This window comes from Kogia breviceps, chromosome 5, assembly GCF_026419965.1.
Source record: "Kogia breviceps isolate mKogBre1 chromosome 5, mKogBre1 haplotype 1, whole genome shotgun sequence".
Taxonomy (NCBI): Eukaryota; Metazoa; Chordata; class Mammalia; order Artiodactyla; family Physeteridae; genus Kogia; species Kogia breviceps.
The window spans coordinates 66,103,605-66,126,503 of record NC_081314.1 but is presented as its reverse complement, the minus strand read 5'-3'; the positions used below and the strand labels follow the sequence as shown (position 1 = coordinate 66,126,503).

General features: G+C 40.9%; 1 protein-coding gene across 3 annotated transcripts in view; it reads left to right on the top strand.

The window, feature by feature from the left end:
• Window positions 1–22,426, top strand: part of LAMP3 (lysosomal associated membrane protein 3) — a 35,524-nt gene extending 13,098 nt beyond the window's left edge. The window contains exons 4-7 of one of the 3 annotated variants that reach the window (XM_067034106.1): window positions 6,162–6,219; window positions 9,302–9,472; window positions 12,381–12,516; window positions 20,729–22,426. In XM_067034106.1, coding sequence (XP_066890207.1) covers window positions 6,162–6,219; window positions 9,302–9,472; window positions 12,381–12,516; window positions 20,729–20,747 — 384 coding nt within the window. In that variant the 3' untranslated portion in view covers window positions 20,748–22,426. Of the gene's footprint in view, window positions 1–6,161; window positions 6,220–9,301; window positions 9,473–12,380; window positions 12,521–20,728 lie in introns of those variants that run through there. The other 2 variants (XM_059064542.2, XM_067034107.1) reach the window with 2 other exon arrangements.
• The last annotated feature ends 473 nt before the right edge of the window (window positions 22,427–22,899 follow it).

The following is a 22,899-nucleotide window of genomic DNA, read 5'->3' as shown; positions in this document are numbered from 1 at the left end:
GGGCTGGCGTATGTGAAAGTGCTGAGCACGGCGTCTGGAGAGGTGGGTTTCCTGTCTCGTTTCTCTCAGTTTCATTTTTTAAAGAACGAAAAACGTTTCCATGTCAATGTCTCTCTCTCTCTCTTTTTTTTTTAATAAATTGGCTGAGTAATTTTAAATTTATTTATTTATTTATTTTTGGCTGTGTTGGGTCCTCGTTTCTGTGCGAGGGCTTTCTCCAGTTATGGCCAGTGGGGGCCACTCTTCATCATGGTGCGTGGGCCTCTCACTATCGTGGCCTCTCTTGTTGTGGAGCACAGGCTCCAGACGGGCAGGCTCAGTGGTTGTGGCTCACGGGCCTAGCTGCTCCACGGCATGTGGGATCTTCCCAGACCTGGGCTCTATCCCGTGTCCCCTGCATTGGCAGGGGAATTCTCAACCACTGCACCACCAGGGAAGCCCCAATGTCTCATTTGATTAAGGTGATGTGCTGAAAGCTGTTTAGACCCTTCAGCTGCAAGATAAATATATCTCCTTTCCCCCTACTCCCCACAACTTCCTTGTTTTAAAGGATAGTTTGTTTTAAAAACATCTTTCCGTAACTTTGTGTAGAGTTTATGTTTCTGTTCTCAACACTATCCCCTTCTCATCCACCTGGTTGGAAGGGCAGTGCAAGCCTCCAGCGCCGGCTCTGGGACCTGGGAGAAATCCGCCACCAGGAGAGAGGAGCACCAGGGAGAGGCAGTGAGTTGGCCAGTCGGCGAAGTCTGGAAGTCGAATAGTGCCCACCCACCTGGTGTTTCTCCAGAGCCTTTCATGGGCATTCGAGCCCTCTTAGCTTATAGACTCCTGAGAACTGTTATCAAAGTTCAAATGTTAACACACTCAGAGTGTGCTGTTTAGAACTTCCCAAGTATGCAGTGCCATTTCCTGCCCTGCTTTCCCTTGTGGGGTTCCCTCTGCCTGGAATGCCCCTCCCACCCCTCATTCATCCTTTGAGATGAATTATCAATTCATCTTCACTCTGTGAAGTCTCCCCAACCCAATCCCCACCTCCATCCCAGGTAAAACTGGGACACTTTCTTCTCTTGGTTTCCTGACCCTCCATATATTCCCCGACCTCCATAAATGCACTTACCACACATTTTGCCATCTTGAAGGCAAGTCTTTGACTTATTCACATTCCTCTCTCTAGTGCCCAGCCCTGACTTTATACAAGTATATCTTTAGCAAATGAATCCATAAAGGAGTGAATCTAAATTTCACAGAGAACTCTGGGGCAAGTTGCCAAAAGGTAGACCAGCAGCTCTAAGGAAATAGCCTCTTTGGCCTCTTTTTGTGACATTCAGAGCTGAGGTTTCTTTCTTTTTTCCTTTCTTTCTTTCTTTCTTTTCTTTCTTTCTTTTTTTTCTTTCTTTCCTTTCTTTTTTAACTTTTTATTTTATATTGGAGTATAGTTGATTAACAATGTTATGTTAGTTTCAGTTGTACAGCAAAGAGATTCAATTATACATATACCTGTGTCTATTCTTTTTCAAATTCTTTTCTCATCTAGGTGTTACATAACATTGAGCAGAGTTCCCTGTGCTATACAATAGGTCCTTGTTTGTGATCCATTTTTAATATAGTAGTGTGTGTATGTTAATCCCAATCTTCCTAACTATCCTTCCCACCCCCCAACACACTTAGAGTTCATTCTCTAAGTCTGTGAGTCTGTTTCCAGAGCAGAGGTTTCTTGATGAAGTCGACAACATTGAACAAAAAAGGCCTGATTGATGTCCACATCCTGAACATCTGTGACTGTGAAACTCCCACGATACATTTTGCAGAAGTTGAGGAGAGGACCCTGGGCCTCACAGTCATTGGCAAGCTGCATTCCTGGACAAGCTTGACTGGCTGGCTTGCTCTGGACCTTGTCCTTTGCTAAGGAGAGTGTTTAAGTTCCTTGAATTAAGATCTTTTGATGAGATATTGCAGAGTTCTCTTTAGACACCGGCAGTGAGGAGCCACGTTGTCAGCAGCCATTGGTTCAGTAGTGAGATGGTACTTCTGCAAGTGGTCCCTTCACATGGACATGCTATAAGTGCTAAAGTACCATATTCAGCTATTAGGAGTCCTTGGCCCCCTTTTGTCACTCTCCAACCTCAACCCCAAATGAGAAAAACATCTGGCAGAGAATAACCCCGTGGGTGTCAAAGGAGAAAGCAGGCACTATAAATTGCAGAATGTGTGGCATGTAATTTCCCTTGGGCTTTGGGTTAAATCTGACACCTGCTTGAAGCTCTCAACCTCCCCACCACTGCCTTCCTCTGTATCCACCCCATTCCCATCCCTGAGAGCTAAGGTTTCAGCCTGGTTCTTTAATCCATAGCGCTAGCTAAGCTTAGCTCACTGGCTTGCTCTCTCTTTCTTTCTGTTTGTGGTAGATGTGAGTTCTAGGAGATAGATTAAAAATTATCATTTGAGCTCAATGAGAGAGGTTTACTGGGAAGGGGAAATCTTTTTATTACTGTTGTTAACAACACTAGTTAAGATTTGAGCAAAGACTTTGTGATAAGTTTTTTACATGATTCCTTCATTTAATACTCACATCAACCTAAGAGGTAAGTCCTGTTACTATTATCCCCATTCTGCTACTGAAAAAGAAAAAAATTAAATTTTTGCAATGTTCACCAAGATTCAACAACTTAACCTAGGTTACATGGGAACAGAGACATATTTTTAAAATAGTGTTTAAAAATTCTTAGCAACACTTTATTCTCCCAAATAGGTTAACCACTCTCTTTATAACATTTCATAACCAACTGATTTGCTCAGCAACTTTGTTCTTTATGGATGGTGTAGCCCAGGAGTCAACAAGTTATGCCCCCCCAACCCCTAACCAAATCCAGCCCGCCACCAAAAAAATGTACAGTCTATAAGCTAAGAATGGCTTTTATATTTTTTAATGGTTGGGAACAAAAAGAATATTCTGTGATACAGGAAATCATATAAATTCAAATTTCAGTGTCCATAAATGAAGTTATTTTAGAATATGGTCACACTTATTTGTGTATGTGTCATCTGTGGCTGCTTTTGTGCTAGAATGGTGGAGTTGAGTGGTTGCTACAGAGACCCACAAAGCCTAAAATATTTACCATATGGGTCTTTACAGCAAAAAACTTGCCAACCCCTCATATAGAATAAACTTCAGCCCTGTTACCATTCAAATTAGGCCAAATTCTGAATTTCTGAGTCTAAAAAAAAATGTTTTGCTCTAGTTTAAATAAAAGACAACTTAATTTTCTTTAACACAACTCCACAGAAAAAGTGGGTACCATGGTCTAAATAAGACTCATTTGATATCAGCAGCATATATTATGTAAAACTTGGAATCTCAAGGAAACTAAACATTCCACTGACCTCTTGTTTACAAAAGTTCACCTAACAAATGCTCTTCCTTCACCATGAAGCTAGACAGCAGCTCAGTCCCAGGCAACGTCTGGCTAATTTTGACTCAGTCAAAACAGAAGGAAACCTGGATACAGGCTCCGGACTCAGTCCTGCTACATCATGAGATAAACTTGCAGTGAGCGTGAGCACTGCCATCCGCTTTGGAAGGCCTCAGCCTGGGCGTCAGCCCTATAAAGCACCAGTTCTGGTGGAGCAGGAACAGCCCTTCCTGTCAGGGCATGCAGTTGGGAGGGCCCATGCTTGCTTTAATGCTTTACCTCCCCTCTTGGAATTCTTAATAATTTTTGATCTTGCTTTTTTATTTTTATTTTTTATTTTTTTTGCGGTACGCGGGCCTCTCACTGTTGTGGCCTCTCCCGTTGCGGAGCACAGGCTCCGGACGCGCAGGCTAAGCGGCCATGGCTCACGGGCCTATCCGCCCCACGGCATGTGGGATCTTCCTGGACCAGGGCACGAACCCGTGTCCCTTGCACTGGCAGGCGGACTCTCAACCACTGCGCCACCAGGGAAGCCCTGACCTTGCATTTTTATTTTGAACTAGGTCCACAAATTATGTAGCTGGTCTTGCTTCCTATTGATGATTATATATAGGCAAATATATTCCAGGGAATGTGAAAGAAAGTTCTTGCACAACAAATTTTTTCTCTATAACCACATATCCCATGAAGGAAAGTGTGGAGCAAGATCCCATAGACAAGATCTTGCTTTGTCTCACCTACAAACAATGTGAATCAGAGGTAGAGGCCTACCTCCTCTGAGCTCTTTGTTCTCAGCTGTAAAATGGGCTGAGAACATTTATTCTGCCTCAAGGGGGTTGTGAGGATCAAAGAAGGCAGAAAGATGCACTTAGTAAACTGTAAAACAATTAAAGAAATACAAAGCACCCATTCCTTACAGCCAGGATAGCTCTAGGAGATGCCACAGGAGAGGGAAGACTTCAGGAGTTACCCCATGGAGCTCAGAGCTGGCCCCATCACTGTTCTCCTACTACTCTTTAATCAGTCTCTTGCTGCAGCCCAAGCACTTTCCAAAAACAAAGCCCTCATATCACTGCCCTGCTTAAAACCCTTCAATGTATTCTCTCTGCTCTTAGGATGGGGCAGGGATTTTATAACAGTGACTGTGGGCCCTGACATACAGGTCTCTCTTACGCTAAAAGGGATCCCAAGTAAAGAATATCCTGGGAATTCCCTGGCGGTCCAGTGGTTAGGACTCTGCACTTTCACTGCTAAGGGCCTGGGTTACTGGTCGGGGAACTAAGATCCCACAAGCCGCAAGGCATGGCAAAAAAAAAAAAAGAAGAAGAATCTGAATAAACTGTATATAAAAGCAACCCAAGGGCCTGGGTCACTGTTGTTTTTCTCTAAAACAAATTGGATGGTCCAAGCACATCATCCAACTTGCCTTTGAGACCCAACACTGAGCACCTTGAATGAGGCATCTGGGTCTTATTCTTCCCCCAGGACCTAGAATAATGCCTGGTCTGGAGTGGTTATAAGAGAAGTTAAAGGCTAGCCAGGTGGCTTGGGGTCATATCTTCACCTGCCAACTATTAGGACTGTGACCTTGGGCAAGTCACTGAGGCTCCATTTCTTCTCCTAGTTGTTGTGGGGATTAAATAAGGTGAGGCACAGAGGTGCCTGCCACACAAGGTAAGAAGTGCCTGGCATGAGGTGAGAAGCCAGTGTGTGGAGTTGCTTCAATGAACTGTAGGATCTAGAGTTCAGTGCATCAATAGCAGTCACCTTACTGGAACAGTTTGTATTTCTGGAACCTTTATTGTGTAAGCAATCATCATTTCATCTACAAACAATATATAAATTACTCTACCGTTTTTGGCAACTCACTTGCAGATAGTTTTCTAATGAATGTTTAAAAGCAATAACACTGTAAATCACCTACTTTAAAAAATAAAAACTCCTTTTCCAACTTAGCTTTCATATCTCAATTCAATTCCTTTTAATGTTCCATACCCTGATTCTCTCAGGAAGTTATAGGGCTGTTTTGTGGGGGGTTTTGTGTTTTGTTTTTTGTTTTCCAAAAGGACAGTCCCTGGATAAAACGTGGAGCACTGCTTTATAATTCTGAACACAACAACCTGGGGTCTTCTTCTAGAGAACAGCCAGTAATCTCAGGGTTAACCTTTTCTTTCCAGAATCCTTCATGGCCCCATGTAACCATTTTGGAGACATGAACCCATTAATCTATTTAAAGTAATTGATACCCTATCCAGGAAAATCCACACACAATTTTGCACACACTGTTTTTCCCAGGGGGGTTTATGGACCCCATCAAATCCACCCACGGTATTTAGGATGAGTGGTCTCAGCTTGAATCTCTACCCTAAGATATTAATTACTAATAAGGGCTTAATGTATGCCCCCCCCAACCCATCCACCTTCCAGATGTATTTGCATTATAACAGGGGGAAACTTGGCCCAGCTGAAGGGACTCAAATCGTACCAGTGGAATTTGAATTTCAGGCTCTAGCAACAAGTATGCAATAGAGAAATTTTCAGCCAGGGATAAGCCATTACTTATTATCTATTTATTGTATGATGTATTTACTTCTTTGGAAAATTTCAAACACAGTTGTGGCTCCATACCAACATACCCCAAACCCCCATATCAATGATTTAATAGCTGGAATCCTGCCTAAACAGTCTGTAAAGTAGGATCATAAACATAAAAACAGATTACCCAAAAGTTGACACGCTGCTGTTTTACAGGATGAAAACTCGTATTATATCAGTGAGGTGGAAGCCTATTTGACCATCTCAAATCCAGGTAAGTAGCTGGAGAAGCCTGTTCTACCAGCGATGATGCTATGTTTCTGGTTAGCTCCGTTTTCATCTCACTAATATGTGATGCTGCCTTTGAGAAACAAACTGAGAGAGCAGCCAGCAATGTACCTTTGAGGGAACTTATTATTGATACATCTCTGTGTGCTTCAGACTGCTTGTCTGCTCACAATGAAGCAAGTTGGCTACATTGTGTCAAATCAGCAACAATAGAGTTGAGTGACTTTTGGACAGATTTGCTGTTAATGGTGAGGTTTGTTTTACACTCTCGGAATCATGCATTCATTCTACGAAAGTGTAGCTAGTGCCTGCTCGGTTCCAAGCCCTATAGTAGGTACTAGGTATCCCTAATTATCTAAACATATAGTCCCTGCCCTCATGGAGCTTACGTTATGGAAGTGGGGAGAGGACCGTAAACAGATGCATTAAATTACAATATACAGTTAAATAGTGCTAAATTCTATGAGCAAAAAAAGCAGGCTGAGGATGGAGAGGACTGGAAGGGGTAGTAGGGAAGCCCTCTGAGGAGAAAGCCTTCTCTGAAGAGGTGAGGTTTGAGCAGAGAGCTATCACCATCTGGGGTCATCTGGGTCTGGGGAAGCTCTTTCCAGGCGGCAGGAACTACAGGTGCCCAGGCTCTAAGGAGTGAGCTTGCTGGGGCACTCAAGGACCAGCGGGAACCAGTGTGTCCAAGAGAGCAAGCAAAGCAGCCAATGAGGTCTGAGGGGCAGCCAGGCCAGAACACAGAGAGCCTGTGGGTAAGACAGGGTGAGGACTTTGGATTTTATTCTAAAGTGTGAAAAGATGCCATTGGAGGGCTTGGCGTAGGGAAATGATATATCAGATTTATATTTATAAAGGTTCACTTTGGTTGCTATATGAAAAATTACCCAAAGTAGAGCAAGTTGAAAGAAATCCTACAATGTTCACTTCTAGGAAAGTAATTCTCCCAGTCAAGTTGAGGGAGTTTCTCAGAGGTCTCAGATGTTTCTCCAGAAAGCCTAGACTTAGATAACACACTGTTAGTGAGCACCTCCTCTGTGCCAGGTCGTGTACTAAGAGTTTTCATGTCTCTTTTCTCCTCTTCAAAATTCTTTTGACTGGCCTAAACTTATTCTTTTATTAATTAAGGAACTTATACTAAAGAAACTTGCCGAGAAATGAAAATGTGAAGATATATCTATTTTAAATATTAGCAATATGACATTGGTATTGCTCAAAAAGTTTTTGTCAATGATTATCGGTTAAATGTAAGTAAGATGTCACAGTTGACCTTTTTATATGCATTATCTCAAATGAGTCTCCTCATATCGACTGAGGAATAAATATTGTGTATGCTAACATAAAGCAGCTAATGTTATCACTGGATAAGGACCAAATTTTAGCTACTAATAGGGTAGTAATGTCTCAAGGGGCAGGAGAAGGGAAAATCAGACCAGAAACTAATTGAGAGGCTGAGGAGGGGAAAAAAACAACTCTAGGGCCCCATGCTCAGGGCTCAGCAGTGGCAGCAGGAACTGTCATACTCATAGTAATGATCATTTTCATGTCAATGGTGGCAGTGGTGGTGGTGTGAGTACAGTAGTTAGTTGTAGTTACAGGGGTAGTGACCGTGGTGATGTTAGTACGAGCAGTGGTAGTAGACTACCCCAGGATATAACACAAGATACAGTAGTGTACATGGATAATTCAGTACATCACGTAGGACGTTTGCATGTATCAATGCAGGAGTCTGCAGTAAATACGACAGTAATGGGCAGGAGACACAACAGCACAGTAGTTAAGATAACAAGTTCTAGAATCAGACGGCTTGAGTCCAAATACCACTTACTAGATGTATGTTCTTAGACGAATGTTTGCAACTCCGTCTTCTCATCTGTAAAATGGTGACAGTAGTACCTGTCTCAAAAAATTTTTGTGGGAATTAAACAGGAAAATGCACATCAAGTACTTGCACAGCACCTGAAACACAGTGAGCCAACCCTCCGTGTGAGATGTTATCTCAGATGCAAGTGAACACACCCGCAGCAGCAGGAGAGGAGGGAACTTCCGGACTCCCTCACTAACAACCCATGGATGAACTCACTGAGGTCCATAGTCTGGTCCTCAGCGCCGGCAGCCATCAGTGGCTGTTTCTTCAAGGAACCTGATGTTAAACCAAGGTCATAAAACTGTTGTATAAAATCAGAATGCCAGTTTGCTCATGCTACTGTTTCTTATTGTAACTGCAAGGGGACCAAGGCAGTTGGATACTCTGCCAATGAACTTTCTCCCATTCGGTAAACCAAACTATATTCAGAAGGGTGCCTGGTGGAGGTGGAATTAGAGCAAATGGAGTTATTAAATTCTTTTAACATCTTTATTGGAGTATAATTGCTTTACAATGGTGTAAATATTTTAAATGTTTAACCCCATGGTCCTTGAAGCACTCACCTCCTTGAAATGCGTGTGCCTGTCATGAGACAGGGCCAGTCCTTGAGCAGGTCCTTCTCTCCCAGCAGCACTCAGATGGATGGAGATGGGCCTCTCCCTTCTCTATGCTTCCATGAATGATGCAACAACCCCTCCCAATGATGGGCTTAGTCCTTCCTTTTGCTATATTAATGCATTCACTGTGGTGACATGCAACTACTCTGCTTGGTAACTTTGCATGTCTCTGCTCTGATTCATTATGAGTTCATGTGATTTTTGTCTCAGAGAACAGTCTTACTTTTATTTCTGAAGTTTTTGTGGGCACTTTTTTGTGCACAAGCACTGACAATAGTCCCCATTGACTCTGCCCCCAATGACTTAAAATTACTGAAGAAAAGATTCCGAAGAGTTTTTATTTCAGTGTTATCATATTCTAATTTATGTGAGATTGCCCCCATATATGGCGAACAGAGCATCAGGAAAAAGTCCCCAGACAGCACCAGGGTGATGTTTCATGAGGCGAAGGTGTCAGAACTCTGGAGAGCCACATCTAAGGAAGGCCATTTAACTGCACATGGGCCACCCAGCAACAGCTGGGGCTCAATGGATATTTGCCAGGATTCTTACATGTCGATATTTCACCTTTGTGTTTTCAGAGAAAGTTTACCAAGGAATGAAAAGTGCAATGGTGATGTTTGAGACTGTGGCCGGGCATTCCTTCAAGTGTGTGAGCGAACAGAGCATCCAGCTCTCAACCCACCTTCAGCTGAAAACAATGAATATCCAACTTCAAGCCTTTGAGTTTGAAGGCAACCACTTTGGAAATGGTAAGTTAAGGGATCATCATGTCACAAACACAAACTTCTGAGACTCTGGAGTAGTTTCAAGTTGTTTTTGTTTGAAGCTTTCAAAGGGACAAGAATCACATGAACTTCCTAGAAGAGTATGATTCCACTAAGCTCTCAGGGTCAAGTTTCTCTGGCCAACCCTCCCTCCCACCATTGTATGAGTCAATACCAGCCTCAAAATCAGACACTTAAACCCACTCGTGTCCACTGCCCTCCCACAGCAGAATACATTCTTCTTGTCTGACCAAAATACACATTCTGACTCATTCAAACACACACACACAGTCAATCAATCAAAGAGTCAGAAAACGCCATCAGTAACCTCCCCTGAACAAGCTGTTGAATACTGGTAAACCCAGGTGTCTTTGAGAATACCTTAAAACTCCTGAGTAGGGCCTTCCCTGGTGGCGCAGTGGTTGAGAATCCGCCTGCGGATGCAGGGGACACGGGTTCGTGCCCTGGTTCGGGAAGATCCCACATGCCGCGGCGCGGCTGGGCCCGTGAGCCATGGCCGCTGGGCCTGTGCGTCTGGAGCCTGTGCTCCGCAACGGGAGAGGCCACAACAGTGAGAGGCCCACATACCACCAAAAAAAAAAAAAACTCCTGAGTATTAGTGATGTCTAAAATTCAAGATTTCAGAATAGATTCTTTCCCACTTATGGAGGGAAAAGAGAAAGTTGTGATCATTCTAGACAGAAATAACTCTGTTGGATCCCCTCTTCTCAAATCCAAGCTGTTCCACCTAACTAGTGCTTCCTCATAGTTAGTCTTAGTTTCCACGCAACTTCTACTTTGGATTTTTACCACCACAGAGGGAAGCAGGTTCTAGCAAGAAGGCCAGGGGCAGCCCAGGGTGACTTTCCAAAAAAGCCCTTTTCTCCCCACCAGGAAAACAGTATTACAAGGGTTTCTACATATGGGCAAGAGTTGAACTTCAGTTTCTAAAACATCTCTCTCATAATAAGTCAATGACATTATGAGTACTTCTCAGCTATCAAAAATAGATTTAGCTAGAGGTGTAGCTGTAAGTTAAATTTCTATAACATGAGTCTGATTTCTACTTGAATTCCACTGTAAAGCTGAAAATGTGTCTGGCAGAAAACTTCTGATATACCTGGTGGAAAGCATTCAGCAAAGGCAGTATTAAAGTGTCACTTGCCTTGGATCCCCTGATATCTGTAGGTTTGGTCTGAGTCCTACAATCTCTATCTTAATTTTGGACCTTTACCAGAGTCCTAAGATTAAATATTAAAATTTGCTAGTAGGTATTTCCCCCACTCTGTCATCTTGTCTCAAAATATCCAATTTGGGAAACTCTTTTTAAATATATTTATTTATTTATTTATTTTTCGCTGTGTTGGGTCTTCGTTGTTGCGCACGGGCTTTCTCTAGTTGTGGCGAGCGGGGGCCACTCTTCATCGCGGTGCGCGGGCCTCTCACTGTAGCGGCCTCTCTTGTTGCGGAGCACAGGCTCCGGACGCGCAGGCCTAGTGGCCATGGCGCACGGGCTTAGTTGCTCCACGGCATGTGGGATCTTCCCAGACCAGGGCTCGAACCTGTGTCCCCTGCATTGGCAGGCAGATTCTCAACCACTGCGCCACCAGGGAAGCCCCAATTTGGGAAACTCTTAAAAATTTATTATGAAGGCTTGAAAAACCTCTGTATTTAATCATGTGGTCTTAAAAATAAGGCACACACTTGCTCTTCCTCCCCCCTCAGAACCTGTGTATAGAAGGAAGTAAGCAGGTCTGGGAAACCTCTTGGTGGCAGAGATGAGAAATAAAAACCTTTTAGCAGCACACCTGGCCTGCTATTAAGCAGTGCTCACAAGGAGATGTAGAAAGCTATCTTTTGATTTTTTCCTCTCCCTCCTTCACCCTCTCATATAAATTGTCACAAAACCCTATCAATTCTACCTCCAAAATATTTCTCTTGTTCATTCCACTGTCCCTGCTTCAGCTCAGCTCCTTATTCCCAGTCTTTGCACCTCAAATTTCACTAAAGGTGCTCAAATGTGAAGTTGTATGTCAACCTGTAAACAATATTTTCTACCAGAGAGTCAAAAAAGAGAGAAAAAGGAGCAAGTTAAAAAATAGAAGTTACCATACAATATGGCATTATAAAAGGCATAAGTACAAAAGGCCGTGGGAGCGCAGAGGAAGGCATGAGGAACACAGCATTGCAGGAAGGGGGTCAGAGAAGTCCTAACAGATGGGTGATACTTCAACAGAGGCTCAGAGAACTGGAGAGGAATCCAGCAAGTGTAACGCTCAGCCTTGTCAAAGAGAACGGTCATCCCAAACAGTAGGCCCCTGACCCACTTTCTCAACCCCTTCTCTCTAAAATCTTGGTGCCTGCAAAAGCTCTCTCCGGTACCAGGAGCCCGGGGTGTCCAGCAGTCCCTTCAAGAAGCACAGAGTTTAAATAGAAACTTTGGCCAGGTGATATGGTCCAGGTCTGTGTTTCCAACGTTGGGAAACAAGGCTACTGTGCTTACCCTGGCTTGAGAGTCAAGACACAATTCTGATCCTGACCCTCTGGACCTAACCAGTGTTCCTCAAAGTTGGATCTGCCTCCCAGCTGTATCACAATCACCTGGGTCCCACCTCCGACCCACTGAATCAAAACTGCTTGGGGGCGGGGCCCAGGGATCTGCAGTTTAAGACACCCCTTAAGTGACCACAGGCGCTACAAGTTTCAGCCCACTGCAGTGACCCCTTCCCTTCTCATCTTCACCTGTCCAGATGTCTGAGGCAGCAGGGACAGGCCCCACAGCTCCATCTCTCGCTCAGTTTCCTTCTCTGTGAAGCTGAGGCAGGCAGGGGCAGTATCACTTCCCAGCATTGTGGCCAGCCTGTAACACCTGTTACTCTGACTTCAATTACAGCGGACGAATGCTTCCGTGACAGAAACAGGAGAGAAATCCCTGTGGCCGTGGGCCTGAGTATCGCAGGATTGCTTGGCGTTTTGCTAACAGCATGCCTGGTGACCAGAAAGAGGCCCAGGAGAGGATATGAACGCATGTAAAGCCCCACCTTCCTCAAAATGTGCAAGGTTAAGGCCTTGGGAATGCTGGCTGCATATTTAGCCTGAAGTGAAGGGATCAACTTTTCTATTTGCCAACCCCACCCCCCAAATCCGAGTAGGAAATTAGCATTCCACCAAAGGCCATCAGGCTAGCTACAAGACAGCTTCCACCCCACTTCTTCCTGGGTCATATGGGCTTGAGTTCCACCATCCACACCTGATAATACAGGCCTGGCTGTGAGAATTAGGGACAAGAGGCAGGGATGTGAGAAGGAGAAAGCAAACACCCAAAGGGAAGATTGTGTGAAAGACATTTTCAAACTGCACTGCTTTTTCGTATACATTTTAAGGAGTCTCAATATCTAGTGGTTTTTTAAAAATTTAGTTATTTATTTTTGGCTGTGTTGGGTCTATGTTGCGGCGAGCAGGGGCTACTCTGTTGCAGCGGGCGGGCTTCTCATTGCAGTGGCTTCTCTCATTGTGGAGCACGGGCTCTAGGTGCGTGGGCTTCAGTAGCTGTGGCACGTGGGCTCAGTAGTTGTGGCTCCAGGCTCTAGAGCACAGGCTCAGTAGTTGTGGCGCACAGGCTTAGTTGCTCTGTGGCATGTGGGATCTTCCCATACCAGGGATCGAACCCGTATCCCCTGCATTGGCAGGCGGATTCTCAACCACTGTGCCACCAGGGAAGCCCCTCTAGTTTTTTTAAAACTATTTTACTTTTAAAACACCTATCCATTTCAAAATAAATTCTAAAGTGATTTTAAACTCCTGGATTTTGCCCAACTCTTGATTTACTTAAATGATAGCCTTGATAGACTATCTTTTTTTTTTTTTAGGTTGACTGAAGGTCTTTTCATTTTTTTAAATACATTTATTTATTTTTGGCTGCATTGGGTCTGTTGCTGGGCATGGGCTTTCTCTAGTTGCGGTGAGCAGGGGCTACTCTTCCTTGCGGTGCACAGGCTTCTCATTGTGGTGGCTTTTCTTGTTGTGGAGCACGGGCTCTAGGTGCATGGGCTCAGTAGTTGTGGCTGGCGGGTTCTAGAGCGCAGGCTCAGTAGTTGTGGCACACAGGCCCAGCTGTTCCGCAGCATGTGGGATCTTCCCGGACCGGGGCTTGAACCTATATCCCCTGCAATGGCAGGGGGGCTCTCAACCACTGTGCCACCAGGGAAGCCCTGGAGGACTTTTTAGACTATCATTTTGAAAAGGACATATTCTACACTGTTATAATGTATTATTAGTAAAAAAAAAAAAAAAAAAACTAGAAAACTTCTCAACTTTCCATTTTTTAATGTAAAGGATATACCAAAGATCTTGGCAAACAAAAGAGGCTTCATAAATGTTAGTTCTCCAGTCCTTCACCTTAATTTGTTGTCTGCCTTCTTAATACCTTTTTTGTGCTCTGTCTCTATTTTTCTTTGATTTTAGTGTATCTTTGTAGATTTGTTAACTTGGGCCATCGTGGGTGGCGGAGGTAGGCAAAGCATCTAAACAGTCAGAAATGGCAAAGAGAAGAGGTAGATCTACCCAGATTATTATCCACTTTCATTTTTTTAGCAAACATTTACCAAAAACAAAACAAAACAAAAAACAAAAAAAACGTAAACCAGAAAATTCCTGATTGGGAGTGATTGGTGTCTGGAGAAAAAGTTCTATTAAAATATGGCTTAGAATGTTATTCTAAGCCATATTTTGACTATTTAAATAGCAGAACAGGGTTTGGTCTTTCAGAGAAAGGGGAGAGTAATGGACTTCTGGATGTTTTAAACTGTTTTTACTAACAGAAACTGTTCTTGTGTTTCTGTATTTTCCAGAGGTGTTATTCATTATTTTTAAGAGGAAGTTTATGAAAGTTGGCAACCACTCTATAACCACTGCTTATCTAGGACGTGTACTGCTTTCCTTTGAGGTATTTTAGCTCTCTCCACTTTCTCAGAAGTGAGGGGGTGGGGAGAGCACACAGCAGCTTCAAGAGAGCTTCAAGAGCCCTTGAAGATGGCAGGAGGGTGAGGACGACCCTGTTTCCTCCTTACACCAGGAGGTGTTGTTGCAAATCTGGGATGTGAGGACCCAGTGTTCCCCGAAGTGACTCGGGTTGAGCAGCAAGGGCACGGCCTCGGAGAGATGCCATCTGTCTTCCTCTCCTTCCTCCAGTGGGTGTCAGCCGGTACCCGCACTAGACTCCTATTTCCAGTTCAACCTCAAGTGTGCTTGTTAGGTTCTATACCACAGAGCACGGGTTGTTTATTCACCGTGCCACTAACCACCCTGTAGAATGACTAAAGGGAGGTTCTAGTATAGAAATGTCTCCCACAGCAGAGGAAAACGAAGTCGAATTAAAATCAAGAAGAGAGGGATAAGGCAGTTCGCTTGAGTTTAATTTTCCTTTCTGCCATCTTCAATGAGTTCTTTGGAGTGACGGCTGCTGCTTAGACTCCTGTGATCTACCCCTCCCCCCACACACCAATTATCTTTAAAATTGCTTTGAATTAACATTCTAGTAACCGAAAAGAACACAGGTCTCCTTGGAGTGATTAGTAAATAAATGCCTGGATGCATTATTGCCTCACAGTTCTGCCCACTGTTGCAGTGATGTGCCAGGAGGGTCCTAGAGGGGAAAGTGCTGGGATTGGGATTGTGGTAGACTGGGCATCTGGAAGTGGCCTCCTCTGTGTCCTGGGGTTCCCCCCCGCCCCCCGCCAGCCCCACGCCCTGCTGTCTCCAAGTCGTCTCTTAGGGCTGCAAGGCTTACTGCAGAGCGCTGCTGTCCCTTTCCGAGGTCGGGGCAGGAGGCTGCTGTGTAGGACTCCGGGAAGCCTCACAGGGGGCCTCTGATCCTCTCTGGCGGCACTGGACCCTGACCTTTGGCTCTCCTGCTGCTTGCCTTCCAGCTGGTTTCAACTCAGTTTCTCCCTTCTGCTGACGGTAGAACGCCTGAATTTACCCCTCTCTCTGCAACCTACCTAGAGACAGTAGAAAGCTTCACTAATGCCCACATGGAGATAACATATCCATTGTTCATTTTGGTGTACAGTTGACCCTTGAACGATGCTGGGGGTCAGGGCACCCACCCTCCCACGGTTGAAAATCTGTGTGTATAACAGAGTTGGCCCTCCGTTTAGGTGGTTCTCTCTGTACCTGCGTTCCTCAACCACCTGCGGATAAAGTGGTACTGTAGTATTTAATGTTGAAAAATATCTGCCTATAAATAGACCTGTGCAGTTCAAACTGGTGTCCTTCAAGGGTCAACTGTATTTCCTTCTCAAGAATATTGTTTTACAAACTGAAAGCACGCAGAGGACACAGTTTGGTATCCTTGTTCCATAAGCATTTCTCCATGCTGCTAGAGGAACAAAGTGTCATTACTATGGCTGCTGTCCTGAATATGCTATCAACATTTCACAATAATTTACTTAACTATTCTGTTATTATTGGGAATTTTTATTGTTTCTAGGTTTTCACAACGATAATGTGAATAAACAATTACATATGAATTACATACAAAACAGACATTGATTAACAAATGTGTATCAATGTGTGCCCGAATTTGGGGTTTGCTTCATAAACTGTTTAAAATGGTTATAATTTATACTTCACTACTAATTCTTAATTTTTAAGAAACAAATGGGAGCAAAAACACGTAGGTTGTGAAAAAAAATTTAAGCACTACAGAAATATATGAAATGAAAAATTGGAGTTACAATAGTGACTAGAATTTTCCTCACAGAATTTTTCTCACTCATTGTCTAATAGATTGAGGGAGGGAAAATTTTTTTTAAATCACCAGTAGCAGTCAAAAAGACATAACCTAATGCAATAAACATTTTAAACTGATGAACAACAAAGATACAAGACTGAGAGGAAGAGTGGAAAGGGGCAGCTGAATGGGCTCCAAACCCTCCCCAGTACACCTACCCCAAGGAGCCATACTGTGAAAGAACATTCTGTGAATGCTGACTACTCTTCCTAAAACTGGAGAGAAAAAGAGCAGCCGCTTGGGACTTCCCTGGCAGTCCATGATTAAAACTCCACGCTCCCAATGCAGGGGGCCCAGGTTCGATCCCTGCTTGGGGAACTAGGATCCCACATCTCTTCAAGCTAGGTAGGAGTGGTGAAAATGGCTTCTGCGGAGACAAGGCAGAATAAACACAGACTGCTGGAAATGAAACCAGAGGACACCCCAGTCTGTAGCTAGTTCCCAAGGTATAGAAAAGAAAATAGAATCCAATTAGTTAGCTTAACGGGAAATGGGTACGATGAAAACAAACTACAAGACTACAATGCAAAATTATTGCAGGAAAAAAATAATATAAGATTAAACTAAATTATAGATTCAGAGTTTTCATTTTGCAAGATGAAAAAAGTTCTGGAGGTGGATAGTGGTGATGGTTGCACAAAAATGTGAATGTACTTAATGTCACTGAAGTGTACACTTTAAAACAATTAAAATGGTAAATTTTATGTTGTGTATATTTTACCACAATTTTTAAAAATTAAAGGAGGGAGGGTTAGAAAGGAATATAGTTGATAAAATACAAAGAAAACCTAACTCAAGGAACAGAGAGAAATACCTGTCAATTGTTTTTTCGACAATTAACAAGAATGTGAATTCCATATAACCAGATTTCATAGAGGAGAAGTTATAATGAAAGAGTGAGGTAAATAGGACATTTCAAAGCTGCTAGGTATGAAAGCTATTCAGATCATCTAAAATAAGGATAACTGGTACCTCTGAAGTACAGAGTTAAAAAATAAAAAGAAGATATATTTGATGATTTAAGAGGTTTTCCTTAAAATAAATAATTGAAGTTGCAGATTGAAAGTGCACAGTGTATCTATCCCAGAGTGAGAGGAAAAAAAACCCTGACACAGAAAGCTTAACATTAAGATATATCCAAAGTAAGCCATAGAACTTTAAAGCTAAAGAATTCTTTAGACATACAAACTCCCCCTTCCCCTAAAAAAAGCAAATCACCTATAAAGAGGGAAGGTTAAAATTTGCCTCAGATTTCTTTACAATAACATTTAAAGCCAGAAAACAATAGACCCATGTCTACAAAATCCTAAGGGAAAGTGTGGCCCCAAAATATAATCTGAGTGAAAAGGTAATAGACTGATATCCTCAAACATGAAATAATTCAAGGGATACAGCACAAATGAGCTCTTCTTAAAGATACAGCTTGACAATGAAATTTGATCAGAGAGAAGCCACATTACAAGCAAGGATATCAGCAAACATCTTTCAGGAATAGAGAAAGCACAGTTTTGTTTTGTTTTTTAAGGCATTTTATCTATTTGAAAAGTTAAATATAAAAAGTATTCAACAATTATGGATCTGAGATTTTATCATCCTTCTCATATATAAAATGATATATGTGCATGCTTATTCATCACAGAATTATTTGTAATATCAAAAGATTCAAAACAAACCAAGGGTCCATCAATCTGGGACAGATACATTCCACAGCAGAATACTATACAGTTATAAGAAAAGAATGAGAACATACATGTTTGTGTATATATAAGGAAAGTTATCCAAAATATATTGTTAAAAAATGTATAATGCATAATAGTGAGGAAAATGGGAAATTAAGTATATTTTCACTTTTGCTTATATCTGAAACATTGGAAATATATAAGAAACTAAGTAGTTTTCTAATATTGGCAGGGGTAACTAAGAAGATGGCACAAGGACAGAAGTGAAACTTCTCAATGTACAGCATTTTATGACTTTAAATGGTGAATATGTTCTAAATTTGAAACAAATTTTTAGAAATTATAGGAATTATACTTATCAAATAGAATTGAAATATTGTAAACCTGAACAATGTTTCTAAAAATATGTATAGCTATTCAGAATTTGAGTTGGGAAGACCAGAAATAGAAGGGAATCTGTTAGTGTTAATCTTTCAAAACAGAATCAATAGATAATGTCTAACTGGAAATACAGAGTTTAGAAAACACGTCTCTAATTTATTTTATAACCTCTTAATGCATTTCAAATCATTTATTTATTTTCTACTTGTGTATTTTTGTCTCTTCTTTGAACCTTAAAGAGATCTTTTATGCAACAATATTTCCCATGGCAAAGACACGTTTATTTGAAGTGCAGTAATTCCTCTAGTTTTGTTTTAGTTTTTTTCTTCTGTGAAATTCAAGTAACATTAAAATGAACAATTTTGGTTAAAATAGCATTTGTATGATCCCATTTTGATAAAACCACTTCTATTTATTTTTCTACCCATCTATTCTTACAGTTGTAAAGAAAGATGCCTGAAATAATGATTGTCCATGTTTTACCAATGATAATTTCTGGGTAGGTGGTTTTCAGGAGATTTATAATGAGCATATATCATTTTTAAAAATACAATGATTTTTCTTTAAGCATACACAAGAGCACACACACACGCATACACACATATACGTACAGAGGAAACAAATGCCTCAAAGATTTATGGCGATTAATTCAAGTGGAAGAAACATGGTGATTGGATAACTATTTTCTTTGTTTACTTTTCTTAATTTTGAAGATGTTTAAGCAATGTCATATTAAATAGTATAAACCTACATAGAAAGTAAAAGTTGCCTCTATTCCTATCCCAGTCTTGCCCCAGCTTCTTGTGTATTTTTTTGCTCTAGGCACCCATGCAGTGCTTTACAGATCTTAGGTAACTTCCCTGTCAGCAACATGGAAACCTACCACATTCCTTTTAATGGCTACATCGTAGTCTATTGTATGAATATACAATTGTAAACTTTTGATGGATATTTAGATTGTCAATTTTCCTCTCATAAAAGGAGATTATTGTTACATATTTTTGTGTTCTTTATGAATATATCTTCAGTATAAATTCCTAGTGTGGAATTGCTGGATCGATAGGTATGTGCTTTACATTTTGTTTTGACAATTCTGTATTTTTTTTCCAAGTTGTTTTAACTTCTTAGATTATGTTCTTTCCTAGCTAAGAAATATATATAAATATTTACATGTACAATGTTCTATTTAATATAACAAAATTATGTATAATTTTAACAAATATGTAAATAACAAAATTATCATATACTCTAAAAGGATTCATGAAAAGCATTTCCCTATCCTTCCTCTAAGAGACAAAGTACTTTAACTAGTTTTACAGTTTCTTATGGTAACTATCTCCATAATTATCTAAAAAATAATAAAAAGCTTATCCTACTATTTCTTAATTTATCAGCTTTAAACCTCTTGCTATAGAAGATAAGGATTTAATACTTCTTACACCATCCTTTTTATGGTTATATCACTGTTTTTTTGTTAAATCAATAAGGTCTGCATCATTATAATGTAAATATTGTCCACTGCCAAATCAATTAGTGTACTACAAGTATAGTTCCTGTCTTGTATAGATTTAGTTTTTTTCCCAGGAGTCTCTAATTACCATTCCCTCTTCCCTGGCCCCTCCTGATTCTTTTTACTTGGACCTCAGGTGAGAATTGGGTTAATGGTGATTCTTGGTTCAGGACATAATTTCAATATTGGTTCATGGGAGACCTCAAGGGCATATCCTCTCATCTATTCTTGAATAAGATATAGATATAGTTCTCCATTTATTTGTATTCAATTAAGTTCCCTTTTATTCCCAGGGCCTTCCATCTTTCTCCAGTCAAGACTGATTACATTTTAAATGAACTGAATATATAGTCTCTCTAACAGAATAAAGAAAAAAGAATTTTGACAAGTTTGCAAACTTTCACTTTTAAGCTCTCATAAATAATTAGGTCTATTTTCTAACATTTTTGGCTAACTAAAAGCAATAAAAGAGAACTGTAAGTGTGACAAAAATGAATGTTTTAAAAAGTGGAGAAATATCACATGTTTACATGTTTTCAAGAGATAAGGTTTACGGTGACGCAGTCTGTTTTACGTAAGCACATCCCACTTTGCAGAGAGCAACACCTGGAAGAAAACAGGACTAACAATTATTAAATATTTATTAATTTCTGAGAAGAGAAAGTTATCTTATTTCATCCTCCAACAATTTTATATACTATTTGCTTCCTTTATAAATGAGTAAATTGCAGGGTTAAACAACCCTCCCAGGTTCACACAGTGGTGGAAGCAAAAGTCAAGCACAGGTCTGACTCCAAAGCTCATATTCTCCCCACTCTAGCCTGCTTTCTGGTCTGTCCTCACTAAACCTTAGTGGCTGTATTTGTTTTTTCTCTTAGTGGACGAATGTTCATCTGACTACATAATTGTGCTTCCTGTGATTGGGGCCATCGTGCTTGGTCTCTTTGCCGTGGGTTTGATTGTCTATGGAATCTACTTAAGGCGTGAATCTTCTGGATACCAGAGACTCTAACTGGTGCCCCAAGTGAAAAGAAAAAGGTGGAGTTTAGAGAATTCTTTCATTGTTTCCAGGATGTTGAAGACTTCCCTTGGAGTGTGGGTCCTTCCAACCGTGTAAACCACTATCTTTCACAAAAACCAAATTTCTGACGTAAGTTCAAGCAGTACATCAATTTCAAAATATATTTTGTTCATTTTATGAAAGATCTAGTGAGCTGTTTAAAGAATATTTTCTAGTTTCCTTGAAAATATTTTAACCAAAGTCAACATTTGAGATACATTAAATTAACGTAATGCTCCATATTATAAACCAAAGCATCAATTGTAATTAATGTTACCTGTGTTCACATTGGGGATTTTATTTTATCCTTGATCTTTTCCACTTTTAAAAATGTTCTGCTTTGCCTGTAAAATGTATTTTCAGTGCTTTTACTATCCATGTTTTGTAAGATGTATGTGTCTGTCAATTGACCTACCTCCTTTTCCACTTTAAATGTTTTCTAAAAATCGTCAAAAAGAACAACATGTCATGGGTTGTCTAGATATTTGATGTGACACCAAGAGGAATAGATCAGCTTATATTTTTATCTTGATGACTCCTCCAGAATCACTAAAACTAAGAATTAGGTGGCTACAGACAACAGAATTAAATAATAAGCAAGAAACAATAATAATGGGCTTTCACTATTGAACACATGTGTCAGACACTAGGCTAAGCAGTTTATATACATCTCATTTAATTTTCACAACTTACATGTGAGTAAACTCAGACTTAAAGAAATTAATCATTTAAATGTCACCCAGCTAACAAGTGGCAGAGCCTGAATTTGACTTCCTGTTGGTCTGGTACCAGGGTCTCTGGTGTTTTCACTACACCAAATTGCCTACAAGAACAATGACAGTAAGTGCTACCTGAAGCCTCATACTGGCATATGCTCCCTTTTACAGAGGAAATTATTTTGTCCAGAATCACAAGAGATTATGGTACATGAAAGGAGGGCTTAAAGGGAAATAAAATAAAATAGCCTATCTTTAATGAAGTTCTCTACTCCCTCGAAGAAAACTGTGAAGCTCTGTAAAACATTCGTTTCTCATTTTTATGGAATTTGTTAAGCCGAGAGTCTAAGGATAAAGGAATGGAGTAAATTTCTCAAGGCATTTTTTATTTCTTTGAAAGAGAAATTGAACCGCTAACCAACTTTTCTTTCCTGAATGTAGATCCCCCTCTTGTGGTAACTTGCTTCATCTGCAGTTTTATGGCCACGTTTTCACTCTGTAGAGCAGCCAAGAATTTTATTCCTCCTTGTTTTTACTACCAAAGAAATGTTAACAGAAAAGACCACACACCCCTAGCATTCGTTAGTAAAGGAATAATTCAAGTCACCCTGGAGAACATATTCACTTTCCTGACTTGTTCTCTTATGGCTCAGTAGGGTTGGCAAGGACCTGCCTTTAGTCTTAATAGAATATTGAACTGTATTAAAAGTTTTTGTAATAAAAACTTACCTTGGAGATTTATGTCATTCGTTCCTTATAATTCGGTTTTTGTGCTATTAAAAATTTTGTTTACAACCTTAGTGGAGGTTGTTGCTTGAATCAGTAAGTTAAATCGTCTTCCTAGAAATAATTTATTTGTTCTATTCTCCACTGCCACATTATTACTAGGTAGGAAGACCTATTTGAGAGAAACTGAGCTTCTGAGCAGATAAACCATATTAAAGTTATAAATTAAATTTCTCAACTCTCATTCCAGACTACCTGACTGGATTTCTGGTTTATTTAAGTGCTGCCACAATTACCCATTCATTCTTTCATCCAAGCAACATCGATTAAGGACTTCCTAAACGCCAGACAGTCTGGTAGGGGTTGAGATAAATCAGAAGAGGTCCTGTGTTAGTTATCTATAGCTGTGTAACAAACTGCCCTGAAACCTAGCAGCTTAAAACAACACTTATTATCTCACACAGTCTCTGAGGGTCAGAAATCTGGGAGCAGCTTAGCTGGGTGGCTCTGGCTCAGGGTCTCTCACCAGGTGGCAGTTCGGCTGTTA